General features: G+C 37.7%; 1 protein-coding gene across 4 annotated transcripts in view; it reads right to left on the reverse strand.

Annotated features, from left to right (window-relative positions):
- Window positions 1–15,071, reverse strand: part of Gstcd (glutathione S-transferase C-terminal domain containing) — an 84,056-nt gene that overhangs the window by 59,075 nt on the left and 9,910 nt on the right. For all 4 annotated transcript variants that reach the window (XM_031375563.1, XM_031375565.1, XM_031375562.1 and 1 more), the window contains exons 4-5: window positions 4,549–4,800; window positions 1,701–1,794 (exon numbers count right to left, since the gene is read on the reverse strand). In XM_031375563.1, the coding sequence (XP_031231423.1) occupies window positions 1,701–1,794; window positions 4,549–4,800 (346 nt within the window). The remainder of the gene's footprint in view (window positions 1–1,700; window positions 1,795–4,548; window positions 4,801–15,071) is intronic.

Consider the following 15,071-nt stretch of genomic DNA (forward strand, 5'->3'; position numbering starts at 1 on the left):
GCTCCTCCTCTCAAGACTCACACATGGCTGATGGGGTGGAAAGAAGGCAAGAGCCAGAGGCAGCAATGATTGCGAGGAAACTGTGACTCCTTGCACGTGTATAATGGGGTAGCTACACATATGAACTCACAGCAGTTGTGACAGGAAACATACTTGTGCAAACCCAAGAAAGACCAAATCCCAGAATGGAGCGAGGAGCTGGGCATGAAGGCCCATCCCAGCCATGGAACTACTTTAGCTGTTGAGAGAGGAAGAGTCCATTTTCTCTAATTGTGCGGCTCCTGGTAAGTAGGCAACATTCCAGGAGAAGGCCAAACAACCAAGAATATTTGGGAAGTACAAATTGGTTTTGATGGGTTTAAAACAAAATGCAATGTTGAATGAGCAGGCCATGGGGGTAAGTGATTTGGGAAAACTTGGAGGATGGGGTTGAATATGATCAAAACTCCTTGAATGGAATTCTCAGAGAACTAATCAAATATTTTTATAACTTATTTTTTTTGCAGCAAAAGTAAAACTAAAGAACCAGAAAATAATTGAAGAAATATATCTTTGATCTATGCTAAAAAAATTTCCACCTAAAAAAAGCACTTTAAATGGCATTTAAAAATCAAGTTCCCTTTACATGTTTAACAGAGTTTCTGAAAGAAAGGAAAATCCATAAAGTCTTATAAAAGGATAAAGGATTGAAGATTGGTATAATAACCTTGAATTGGCACCAAGGCTGCCCTGAGGATATATCTGCTTATTAGAGGCCCACACTGGAGGAACGGGATGGAGAAGCTCGTCCTTGACTGTCTGCAGAGCTGGGACAACCACAGCTAAGCAAAAGCAAAACCCTTCAAAAGCTGTGGTCCTGTGAAAGGACCACGCGAAAGTCCAAACAACAACAGAAGAAGAAGATCTCAGCCACAAAGAACAGAGAGACAGACCTGCCAGCTGAGAAGCTACGGACAATGGTCGTAAGTTCTACTCTTGGAGATGCTCTAGTGAAGAAAGAGAAACTCTGTGAGATTACCCTTAACCCCAGACTGTCAAGAACCACAGATTAAGGTGTCGCCAGACTGGGTTCACACTGTAACATTATAAACTCCACAGGAAAGTAAGTACTTCGGAGTGTACTCACCAGAACAAATGAATGTCAGAATTAGAACCCCATGAAGATCAACTACTAGAAAAAAGTATCCAACACTGACTCATGAGATCAGGAAATGGAAATATGCCGACGAAAAGGGTTACTTCAAACCAAGCAAATGTAACTTAGGGGGATAAGATGTAGTAGTTCAAAGAAACACCAAGCAGTAAAGGGCAAATGCTTTAAAATAAGACTTTGGATGGTTGAGGAAAGAATTATAAATTACTAGATGGTGAAGAAATTTTCTTAGTTTTTATTACGCTTGATAAATGGAATTGTAGTTATTTATGATGTCATTTGTATACTCTAAAAAATAAAACAACATTTGTTTTAAGATATGGCAACAAAGGAGAGGAATTGAATGAAGCCAGTGTAGGACAACACGGAAAGCAACAAGTCTGAGTGATATGAAATTCTAAACTTAAAATGAATACTCACTAGATGCTAGCTATGTTACTAAAATACCAATACAGCCAAAGAGACTTTTCAAGTATGGGAAGATGGCTCTGAAGGGAATATCCAGACTGGACACAGATCTTCCACCAATAAGCACAGCAAAGCTCACCTTCCTTCGGGCTGACGGCAACAGGAAGGCTGCTCCAGTCCAGGGTCCAAGCAGGACAAGGGTGTGGGGAGAATGTCGCTTCAATGCCTTTTTCCTAGAGGAGGAAGGAGGCTCCAGGTTAGTGAATAAAGCCCTGTTTTCAAAGGCCACATTTCTATTTTCTACACTGACAAGGGCAAATAAAAGTAATAACATGTGCACCAAGATATTTAGTTACATAAAAAAAAAAAAATGTTACATAAAATATAAAATGTCATTTTAAAATCAGTGCATTATTATTATTTTTTAATTGTGGTAATAAAAAGTAATGCTGAGAACATTTAAAAATAGTAAGCCAATAAATATACAAAGCAGGGGCTGGAGAGATGGCTCAGGAGTTAAGAGCATTTGTTACTCTTGTAGAGGAGCTGGGTTTGGTTCTTAGCACCCACATAGTTGTTCATAACCATCACTAGTTCCAGGGAATTCAATGTCCTCTGGTCTCCTCTGGTACCAGGCAATCATGTGGTGCTCACATAGACATGTAGGCAAAATACTATATGCATAAACTAAGTGGTGTAATAGAAAAAAGTCACTTGAAAACAAAACTTTATCAAAATATATCCATAGACTATTAAAAACTCTGACCCTTCATTGCCCATTAATGCTTATCTTTATACATGAAAACCAACTATTTAAACTGAAAGCCACATTTACTGTACCTAAAAACTGCCAACAGAACTCACATGTCAGAACATCACCCTACCAGCTTATCTGATGGTAGTATCTCTATGGAATCTAAAAACTTAAAAGAATTGTTTTCTACTTCATTAAATTTGTCTGTCAGGTTCTTTCCTATGTCAGAATTTGTTCATCTAAAGCCAGGCACAGTGAAATGCTGCCTTAGTCCAGCACCTGGGCAGTGAAAGCAAGAGGATCAGGGGTTGTAGACCAGCCTAAGTTACATGACATCCATCTCCAACCAAACAACTAACCAACAACAAACCTACTAAAAGCTTACATTTATTCCATCTATAGTCAGTGGCATGGCCATCATGGATTTATACACTCCTCTAATCACAAAATGGGAGTTCACATCCCACACCATAAATGTCCATTGTTCAGGTGTTATTATCTACAGGAAACCTATTTGAAGGAAAATTTATAGCCAGGGATGGTGTGTACATCTACAAATAGCACTACAAAGTCTGAGGCAGGAGGATCACCTGAGCCCACAAGTAAGGCCAGAGTGGGAACACTAAGAACGTCCATCATTCTCAAGAGAAAGCAAAATATATCAAGGCAAGTAAAATCCAATAAAGACTGCTGACAATTCACCTTTAACTATAACAGTTACTCATGAGATAGCTTTCCATTATGAAAGCTAACTGAATTTGGGTCCCAAAAGAAAGAACAATTGTTTTACTAGGGATACAGATGTGACTACAGATCTAGAAATCAAGTACTCATTTGTTTCTAGAACAGTAAACAACAGGTCTGCCCGAAATCACTTATCTCATGTCTATGGCCTTTACGCTGACTTTGTTATTACTCACATCCAATCTCATTCCCAATTTAGAGTCTTTAAAAAATACACATATTGAGATACTACATCAAAATGTCTCTTCTTCAAGTTTACACACTTTGGAAAGTAAATTGAGGTATTTATTTTTCTATTTAACTTTAAATCATCAGTCTCTCCAGAAGCGCTGCTCTTGGCTACCTCCCAGAACTTACAGGCATGAGCAGATTGTTGAGGACATCACACACTTCAGACACAGGATTTGGAGAATTTAGTGAGAACTGACCTGGAAGTCTCCTCTCTGAGAACTAGCTTTAATAAAATCTATGTAGGTGCCACGGAAACTACCGAGGGAGAAAAGGAATCAAGAGTTCTCTACTCAGCTGTAAAGGTGCGAACCACAAAAATGACCTACAAGAAAAATATCCACAAATGCAACAGTGGTGTATTTAGCTTGTGGTTAGCCAACACCTACCTAATTAGACTTAGGGCCTGCTCAAAGGTAAGGAACTCATGCGTAGCACTGTAGACATAGTAAACTACCTGAGTCTGGTGAGGACATGAGTGATCCAGGAGAACCTTACTGCTCATGTGAATTCTTACTTAACCTTAAACCCACACGTAAGGGGAGCCTCACTCTTAATCAAAGAAAGTTTCTTTCTGTAGCAGATGAAGACTATTGCAGAAATCCAATCCTGGCTGATACAACTACAACGCAACGCCCAAGGTTCAGGGAGCACTGAAGAAGGACCAGAAACAAAATCTAAACAAAACCCGCGAAATGACAATCAATCCACAAGCCAACCACAGATAGGGGAAATACCACAAGGCCCTATCACTAGAGGAAAGACTATAGGTAGTTTTGGATGCTGAGAGAGAATCAATCTCCCCAGGAAAAAGTCCCCTGACAGGTTATCCAATCACAAGTGGACATCCCTAAACACACATCCACATACAAGCAACATTAAATGTATTCAGTGGGGTTTTGTTTTTTGTGTGTGTGTGTGTATGCATGTATATACAAGATTAAAGAAAAGGCCATGAATTTGAGAGCTGGAGTCTCTTTAGGTCAAAATGACCAGATAGGATGTTCCTTTTGGCTCACACCATGAATATTAATTAATTAATTAATTAATTAATTAATTTTTTAAAAAGTACTACTTTAAACTATGTATTTTGACTTGAAAACAATACTAGCAGAAACATTATTTGGTAAATAAAGATCTGAAGAGCTATAAATAAAATGCATAATCAATGATGCCAGAAAGTGATTATTAGTTGGGAAAGTATGCTCAAAGGGATATTTTTTTTTAAAAAAAGAAAACTGTAATAAAACAAGCTAAATACCATCAACTTGGTCATAGTCGGTCTTGGTCCTCCTATAAATAAAGGATCACTTTGCTCATCTACAGCTGCTACTTCATTAGAATTCACAGGCTGTCTATTTGCAGAGTTCAGCAGTTCTGGTAAGTACAGAAAGTAGATCCCACATTTAGAGGCTGCTGTCTTGACTTTTGGCACCTCCTGAATCCTCTGATACCAAGAGGTTAGCAGTGGAAACTGTTCCAGCTTCTCTGAAAATTTCTTGCAAATAATTACCTGTTTAAGAAAAAAGGATATTTTAGAAATATATAATGATTTTTATGACAATGTTAATAAAGTATCACATATCATAAAACTTATACATCTCAAAGGTACAATTCAAATGAACATTAGGAAATTCAAATACCTGGGCAAGTACCACCACAATCCAGTTCTAGGACACCATAATGCTCAACAGTTTGCAGGAAACTTTCATGCTCATAACTAGTTGCAGGTAGCCAGTGATCTGCTTTCCAAGTTTATAATGATGCTTCTTATACAAGTTAATAGAATCGTAAGAAGTATTTGTGCTTTCCCATTTAGCATCATGTCGCCCACATCCACTCACATAGCTAAGTTCATTAGTACCTTGCTTTCTTTATCAATAGTGTGAAGAACCGCTACACTGTATGTAACTGGTGACTCAGTAGTTGAGAGATGTTGGCATGTTTCTAAGTATTACCTATCAGAACTGGTAGGTTAAAACTATTCAATTATTCTCTATGGTGGCTGTACCATACCGCCTTATATTCCCATTGTGAAGACTCCAATTCCTCCACTTTAAATTTCTATTTATTGTTACTGTTTGTGTAAGATATTTGTATGACATATGTGTTTGAGTACAGGCATTTGCTTGTTACCCACGGCAGATATGTGGAAGTCAGAGGACAATTCTCACGAGTTTTTCCTTTGCACTGTGGAATGTGGAGATAAATGCAGGTCATCAGCCTGGCATGGCCATTCCTTTTTCCTACACAGCAAATGCTTTCTCCTACTGAGCCACTGTGCTGGCCCCAGTTTTTCTCTTGCCAACATTTGTCATTGCCATAACATTCCAGACATTCAGTAGTTCTTCATAATAATGTTCATTTTCCTTTCCTTATGATTGAAGGCAGTGAACACCTCATATTTATTTGTCCTTTGCATATCTTCTGTGGTGGTGTATCCTAAGGCTTTACTGTTCACTAACGTCATATTGCTGAAGATGTTAACTGGGTCACCAAACACAGAAAAACTGAGCTGGTGCCTAACTAGATGCTTCACCCCTATTGACTAGCATTCTTGGTGCTGGAACATATTCTGAATGCTACCGGAGGGGAAAAGTTATCAATATCACCCAGCTACAAACCCTGTAACCTACAACAGTAACCTGCTTATAAAATATACTAGTACAATAGTGTTATGGGAATAAACAACAATTTTTAAAAATTGGATGTAAGCCTCATTCCATGAGATGGAACCTACATCTGACCTTACTAATGTGACCAAGAAGAGACTGGATAGGTCATGGTATTGTTCTGTTAAAGGAACATAGCAATGAAACAACTATTAATGACATAGTGCTATATCCATATATTAATGCAACAACGAGCCATCACTAGAGAAGTTTCTTTATGAAGTAGATGGTAATTAACACAGAAACTCACTACAGGACAATGGCAGAGAGTGAGACTTTGGAGCAGTCAGCCCTAAATAGGATGTCTTTATCAACCACCTCCGCCCTCACGGTTCAGGGAGCTTTGCAGACAGAAGGTGGAAATAGGGTAACAGGCAGAGGTTGTAGGTGACTCCAAGGAGACAGCATTTTTTAGAAATGACATGCTAATGCAATTATGAGTCACAGAGCCTGTAAGAGAATGTGTATCCATATTCACGATCAGCACAAGTTTAAGCCAGCTATGATCCCAACACAGAGAAGGAAAAGTGAGCACAATATCCCACCCTTAACCAAGACGCTACTTCCTGGAGTGACCGAGAAGATGCATACCAAACACACTCCAGGGCGGAGCCCAGGACCAGGAGGGGTAGACCAACACAAAGAGGCCGTCGGGTATGGTGTGCTTTTTTCTTATTTGTTTTGTAGTGTTATTTTTGGCTTTTTAAAATTTGGGTTTATTTATTTTGAGAGACAGATAAAAAAATGAAGCTGGGAGGTAGGAAATGGAAAGGTTTGGGAAGAAGCTGGGAGGAGGAAAGACTATGATCAAAATACACTTTATGGAAAAAATTTTAAAGCATTAGAATAAACTTATAATAAGGAAATTAACAGCTAAACTACAAAATGGACACATTTCTAAATAGATACTTTACCCTAAAAGTTGTATATATGGTTATAAAAATAATATAAAAATACTAATTATCATATATCATTAGACTATTGAAAATTAAGACTGCACCTCTACATACATATTACTATAACAAAATCTAAAACACAACACAAGAGAGGGTGAGGATGTAGAGCAACAGAAACTACATGGAAAGACAGCTTGGTAGTTCCTTACAAAACAAGCTCACTATACAACCTAGCGATACTGCTATACAGATGTGAAAACACTCACAGCTTATTTACAACTTGCATCAAGTTCATCCCATTGTTTGTCATAGTTTAATCCTCTCTCTAATCACCTTCTAATCTGCATATACTTTCATCTACAAATCATGGCTATCAATATATTCCATTGTCTCTGGCTTTCATTATATCTGGGAGGGTCTCAATATACTAAGTATAGAAAGCTAAATGGAAAGTGCTATATGAAAACCAAATATGTTAATATATACTTACAAATATCTCTAACTGTTTAATGGAGAAAACTGTAAGTTGAGCTTTAAGCAAATTGTGTAATAATTTAAATTTATCACAATTTTATGCCTATGGGGTGTCCACGGTCATGGTATTTTTAGAAGTGAAGGAAAAATTTCAGGCCAGTAGAGAAATATAGAATAGAGTTTACAGCCCTATTTTGATTAATAACTAACTAAACTACCTTTTCTTTAGTAAATGTTATCATCCCTATAGTATACCATTATACTTTATATATCATTAGAAAATAATATAAGTGCATATTAACAAGGAACATGCTTAATGGGCTAAGAAGGGTATTTCACTGAAGCAAAAATTAAAAAATAAAATGATAAATATTAAGAATTGAAAAAGGTAACTACTATAGCAGTCTGCACCCACATTTTATCCATATTATGATTTTGTTTTCCAAGGTTTCCAAGTCAATCAGAATCTGAATCAAATGGAAATTTCCAAAAATAAATAATTCATGAGACTTGAGGAAAATGTGTGCTAGTCCTCAATACCTTATAAAATGTATTATTCATTTTGAATTAGATTAAAGTGTTTTTAAAAATGCTATCTATAAGGCACCAAAAAATTGGTGGGAGCCAAAAAATTTATAGTTCTTTATAAAATCCTTAACTGCCTGGAAATAAATTAGGTGCTAAGAGAATTGAACTAAAAACACAGAAAATTACTTCCATTCTTTCATAAACTCATAACTCTCAAATAATGACAACCAAAGATAGTGAGGACATTGAAATGTCAAAGGTCATCCAAGTTCCCCATTTAAAAGTTAAAAGGGTCAGTGACCATGCAGAGAACACAAATAAGCAGATGAACAAGGCAAGAAAATCAGTTCAGGACCCAGACAAGAAAGTAAGCAAAGTCCATGAAATGGGCAGTAACTTGGAGAAGAAATGTAAAAACAACAGAGAAAAAAAAAATCCAGCAAGAAAACTGAGACTCTAAACAAGAACCAAACAAATTCTCAAAATGAAAGGGTCAATTCATAAAATACATCTTCTCCTCCCCCCAGAAAACACCTTAAGAAAACAAAAACCATAAAGACCTTCATCAGGGACTAGGGAGATGATGGTTTCGTCAGTGGGTGAAGTACGCGTTACACAAGCAGGAAGACCCAAGTTCAGTGCCTCAAGCCCACGTGTAACACCGGCACAGCAGGGTGTGCTTGGAATCCCAGCACTGGAGGACAGAGACAGGAGCTTCCTGTTTGACAAGCCAAATTTCACCAAGTGTCAGGCTTTGTGACTGTCTCAAAAAGAATACAGTGACTGAGGAAGATACCCAATGCCATTATCTAGCCTTTACACTCATACATGCACATGTCTACTCATATGCTCCCAGGAAAACACAACACGCACGCGCACGCGCACACACACACACACACACACACACACACACACATCATCATCATCATCATCATCATCACCATCATCACCATCACCACCACCACCACCACCACCAACAACAACAACAACAACACGAAGCAAGACCAAGTGAGAAAACGTTTTTTTTTTTTTTTTTTTTTTTTTTAATTTCAGGGACAGAGGACAAACCAGGACAATGATAAATTCTGATGTGTAAATGTGACCAAAGCTTCCAAGATATATAATGAGACCAAACCCAAGAATAAAGATGATAAAAGGCTCTGAGATAAAATATAAATGCATAGACAACTTATTCAATAAAATTGTAACAGATTTCTTAAACACAGAGAAAGAGACAGATATCAAATCAAGAGGCATTTAGAATTCCTTAATAGTAAGGACCAGAAAAGAATCTCTGTGTAACAGATCACAGTCAAGATTTCTGAAAATGCAAAGCAAAGAAACAATACTAACATCTAGAAGGGGAAAATGCCAACTCACAGACAGAGGCAGAAACATCAGAAAAATGAGCAACTCATGAGTCAGGAAAGCAGGGAATGAATGATCTAGTTCAAGCCCTGAAAGTAAGTAGCCATTAAGCAGCATCTCCATAAATAGCAATGTTATCTTTTAGAATGGATGGAGAAATGAAAGCAGTTAAGAAAAGCACAAAGTGAGGCAAACCATGTCAGCCACCCCAGCACTGTGCAAGTCTTAAACCTACACAGAAGAAAAAGAAAGAGAACTTCATAAAGACAATGCAGCAACAGAAGATCAAAGAAGGGGAAATCAATTGTGCTGAACACAGCAGACCGAGTCTGAGCAAGAGAAAAGATACAGGTAATGATAATCCAACCAACAGGAAGAACCAACACTGTCACAGGAAATAATAATTCTCTCTCAATGATGACTTTATATGCAAATGGATTCACCTACTAAAAAGATGCAGACTGATTAGATTAAAAATAGTATGTGTTTTCTTTTTTTCTTTCTTTTTCCAAGAAACACATTTATATGGCAAAAATGTCCAAACAATGAGTCAAAGGATAGGACTCAACTGACCAAGCATATGAGCTGTAAGCAAGTTGGTGTGAGGACTTTCCTGTCTGATAATGCAGACTTCAAAGCAAAGTTAACAGAAGAGATAGGAAGAACAAATACATACTAACAAAGGGAATAGTCCATCAAGGAGATCTAAGAATCTTAAGTATTCCGTTATTGAATCAGTGCTTTCAGTTTCACGATGAAGAGCACAAATGGGCTCTAAGGTCCTGATGCAATGGCAGCGGCACACTTTTTTAACATCCCACCTTTATTTAGATAGCTATTCCAAACTAAAAATCAACAAAGAAACATTAAAGCTAAACTATACCATAGACAAACTGGTTTCAACAGAGAACTATAAAATATTCCATCTAACAAATAAGGAACACACATTCTTCCCAGAGGTACATGGAAACTACTCTTACATTGATCCCATTGTAGGACACAAAGCAAGAGCCCATAAATACAACAAAGGAAAAAAGAAGTATCAGACCATGGTGAAATCAAACTGGAAAACAACTACAACAGAAATCTCAGAAACTACAGGAAGAGATGGAGACTGAACAGTATACATCTAAATAAACAGGATCATTGAGGAAATCTGGAAGATATTAAAAATTTTCTAGAATCAAAGAAAATATACCACAGCTTGCCAGAACTTCTCGATTGCTCTACAAAGAAAGCTTACAAAATGAGAGAACTCTTAGCTATGCTAAGCATCCAACTCAAGGGTTTAGAAAAAGAAGCCAAGCTAAAATGCATTGGATGGCCAGAAGTAGTAAGATGAGGGTAGAATATAACGGAATAGAGGCTCAAAGCATGCATACAGGAATGACCACATTAAGACACGGTTCTTAAAAGGAGTAGCAAGATGGACAAGCCATTAGCCAAGCCAACCAAAAGAGACCAACAGCAACAGAATAAGAGTGAGCAAGGAGCTGTAGGAACAGGATCAACACCGATCCAACCCAGATGATCATCAGGGAATACTGTGAAACATATAGTCCAAAAAGCTGGAAAATCTAGAAGAAATGCACAAGTCTCTGTACTCATTTGAATGTCTATTACACAAGCTCTAGGGGGATCTAATACTCTCTTCTGACATGGATATATATATATATACACATACATAGGCCTATACACACACACACAAACACACACACACATAAAATTTAAAAATCTCTATAAAATAATAAAAATATAAGTTACTGGAAGTAAAAAATTTTTTCTCCAAAGTACCTACAGTGGAAAAGAGAAGCAGAAAATTCAGCCATAGGAACCCAGCCATGGTGAGAAAGCTCAACTGAGAACTCAGCTGACTGCCTTGACTCCCCTAGCCAGTGCCTGCTGGATATTGGGAGCATACGTGACGATGCCATCTCTGTTTGTCTCCATTTGTTATTTTACCTGGAAGTCTCACCCACAATCACCTGCTCTACCCGATGCTCTACCTGAGATTCTCCTGCTAACTGCCTCAAAGGGCCTTTCCAGTCACTTTTGCTCAATGTTTTTAGCACTTGATTTGATGAGTTTTGCTATCTGTATACTTACCTGCTACTTGCTATGTATTTTTTTATTTACTTACTGTAGACTTAACTCACTCATTCAAAACTGAAAATATGACTCCCTTAGATCCTTCCCTGGACCACACAGAACTGAGTGTGAGTCATGAAAGCAGCAAAACCAGAGAGCAGAAAAAGAGGTTTGAAGAGAGGAGGAAAAACAAGGGTCGAGGGGAAGCAGCTATATATGACATGAATGTAGGAAGGCATAACAATGGGAAGGGAGGATATGGGGATGGGGATCGGGAGAGTGGTGGGAAGAGGATGGACAAGAACAATGTATGTGTGGAAATGCCATAAAGAAACCTGTTACTTTGTATAACAACTAAAAGTAAACAAAAGTATGATACATTAATAAAACTAGACATTTTCCTTGCCTGTCTTCTACTCTGTTAATTTATTATTTTTGGGTGGATATGACAGCTTCCCTTCTATTTGAACATGAACTGTAATTGATGACAAGAATTCCTATTTTAAAAAAGGGCGTGTGATCTATCCTGTGGTAGATAGCTTGTGTAGTAGATGTGGGGCTCTGAGTTCTGCACTTCAACTCATTCCTTTTTAGTTCATTCCTTACAATTTCTTCCAAATATTTAATATACTTCCTAATAGGGGAGTCTAACAAATGAATCAAAGGAAGGGGACTAAGAATTCTGCACTTCTATCCATTCTTTTTAAGTCTACTCTTCAATTTTGAATAAGACAGGATGCTGCCAGGCCTCTTGCATGAGAAAGGGACAGAGCACTGGAAATCAACTGTGTGGCTTAGGACCCACTGCAAAGCGTGGAGCAGTTCATGGCACACCACTATCCGAGCCCCTTTACAGCTTCTGTCCAGCAAAGCCTACGTCCCTAACCCTTCTGAACACTACTCATCCAAACTCTATCATCTTTCATGTCCCGACCTTATGTCTAGGGCTAATTACTCTGACCCTGGCTTAGCTTGACACTTCTACTGCAAATTAATGTCTTCATTACTGATCACAAACTTGATCCTGATTCTGACAGTCTGCACTCACTCCAGCACAAAGGTCTGGCAACATATTTGCTCTAAAAATGATGGATGCATCATTCAAAATGACTCACAGGAGGAAAATATGACAGAAACAACATGAAGACTTTTGACAAAGAAAGATGAAGTCCTGAAAAAAAGTGCAGATTAGGAAAAATACAAAGGAATAAAGGAAAACATGTTAAATGTCATTAAAACAATGGCTGTGAATATAGCTCCGTTGACAGTGCTTGCCTAGCATACATAAAGCCGTAGGTTTGAGTCCTTCACTGTGTACTGAGGAAGATGAGAAGTTCAAAGTCATCCTCAGCTACATAGGAAGTGTGAGACCGGCCCAGGTTAGATGAGTCTGTCTCAAAACTGTGTAATAGAAAAGGATGAATACATATTTTCATCTGGTTCCTTCACAGATTTTAAACTTACTATTACTATATATGATTGTGCCTGTGTTGACAATGCATGTTTGCAGATGTCACAGTATGGCTTTCAGAAGTCTGTTCTTTCCTTCCAGTGTGGGTGCCATGGATGGAACTCAGTTTGTCTGGCTTGCACAAGGTACATGAATGTATATGCTAAGCCATCTCACTGGCCAGTATTGCTCTATTTTAACCTACTGTTCCTTTGCAACATCAGTTACTCAGTAGTAGTCAAGTTGCTATCCCACCTCATTAGAGATGGAAAAAATCCAGTCAATTAGAAATACTTTGGCTTTGATTAATCCCAATCAGGTAAATAACATTTAAATTTATCTAAAATGAAATGCAAATCACCTGAGATGAATAGGGCCACCTGGAAGATCTAAAGTCACCTTCATGCAGGTGACTCCAATTTGTCTTTTGCTTTCTTGAATTAAAAATCAAATACTTTTATTTTCTCTGTAGCACTTACCATTATTTTACATAAATATTATTTGTTTGTTTACTTGTTCATTTCTTCATTTCCCTAACTAGAAAATTAACTCCAGTGACGTCTGGGATCTTTACTGCCTTGATCTTCACTGTATTCTGAGTACTTACAAAGCTCCCAACAAACTCATCTTCAATAATGGTTAAAATGAGAGGGCCTCTATGAACTCTTGAGAAATTAGAAATCATGAATACCATGTCTCTCATAATGTATAACCACTCTACAGACTTTTATACTCATAAAAGGGAAGAGTCAAGGATAAATGAAACCAAAAATCATTTGACTGGGAAAAGACAGCCATAGGGCATTTAAAAACCAGGTAAAGCCTAAATAGTTCCCAATTCTGCCTCCTTCCATGTTGTTTAATTCTGAAATAATTTGCTTGTCGTTCTTGTTTCATTTCACCTTGGACGACAGAGACAACAAAAGAGTCCTTAAGGAAGTAATAATTTCTCCATACTGTAGCAATGTACAGAGACAACAAAAGATTCCCTAAAGAAGTAACAATTTCTCCATACTGTAGCAATGCCAATGTACAGATTTTCATTAGAAGTCTAATGATATATAAACAGGATGATATATAAACAGACTAAAATCTGGTTTCTGGGTCTCTTTAAGTGAAAAAGGGAACATGGTTCAAATTAGAAAAAATACAGCTAAGAACCAATTGGGCCAGGCGGTAGTGGCACACACCTTTAATCCCAGCATTTGGGAGGCAGAGACAAGCAGATTTCTGAGTTCAAGGCCAGCCTGGTTTACAGAGTGAGCTCCAGGACAGCCAGGGCTACACAGAGAAACCCTGTCTTGAAAAACCAAAAACCAAACAAACACAAAAACACAAAAACAAAAACTTGGAAGGCTGCAAAAGCTAGTCTCTTATATTCATGATAGTCTATCACCCTGGTTCTTTTTTTACACAGCGGACGAGACAGATAGGTAGGTAGATAGATAGACAGATAGGAAAATTAACTTTACTAGAAAAGAAAACTTTACATGTAAAATCTCCCTCGTCATTGAAAAGCATGCAGTCCTACAGAGAAGTATTCAAATGAGAGGAAAAAATGTGATTTGATGGGCTGGAGAGATGGCTCAGTGGGTAAGAGCACTGACTGCTCTTCCAAGGGTCCTGAGTTCAAATCCCAGCAACCACATGGTGGCTCACAACCATCCGTAATAATATCTGACGCCCTCTTCTGGAGTGTCTGGAGACAGCTACAGTGTACTTACATATAATAATAAATAAACCTTAAAAAAAAAATTAAAAAAAAAAAAAGCCGGGCAGTGGTGGCGCACGCCTTTAATCCCAGCACTTGGGAGGCAGAGGCAGGTGGATTTCTGAGTTCGAGGCCAGCCTGGTCTACACAGTGAGCTCCAGGACAGCCAGGGCTATACAGAGAAACCCTGTCTCAAAAAAAAAAAAAAATGATTTGATAATACCCAGGATAATGGTTATCATCTTAACTGACTATTTTATTATAAAATAAAGCTAAATGTTCGTAATTTTTAGTCATTTTTTTCATTTTTTTCTCATAGAAATTTATTTTATAAATATAATTATATAGCAATTTTAAATTAATGGTAATATCAATTACTAACATTTAGTAACTCAAAATTCACCATAATTTAATTCATTCCTTATACTGATCACACTATAGAGTGTGTTAATCAGATTTTCATCACTATGAGAAAATTACTGAGATAATAAACTTAGTAAGACCAAGGTCTATTTGCCACACAGTTCCAGAGATTTCAGCCCATGGTCACTTGAGCCTATTATCTTGAACCTGTAGTGGCACAGAGCACTGTAGTGG

This window comes from Mastomys coucha, unplaced genomic scaffold (genome assembly GCF_008632895.1).
Source record: "Mastomys coucha isolate ucsf_1 unplaced genomic scaffold, UCSF_Mcou_1 pScaffold16, whole genome shotgun sequence".
Taxonomy (NCBI): domain Eukaryota; kingdom Metazoa; phylum Chordata; class Mammalia; order Rodentia; family Muridae; genus Mastomys; species Mastomys coucha.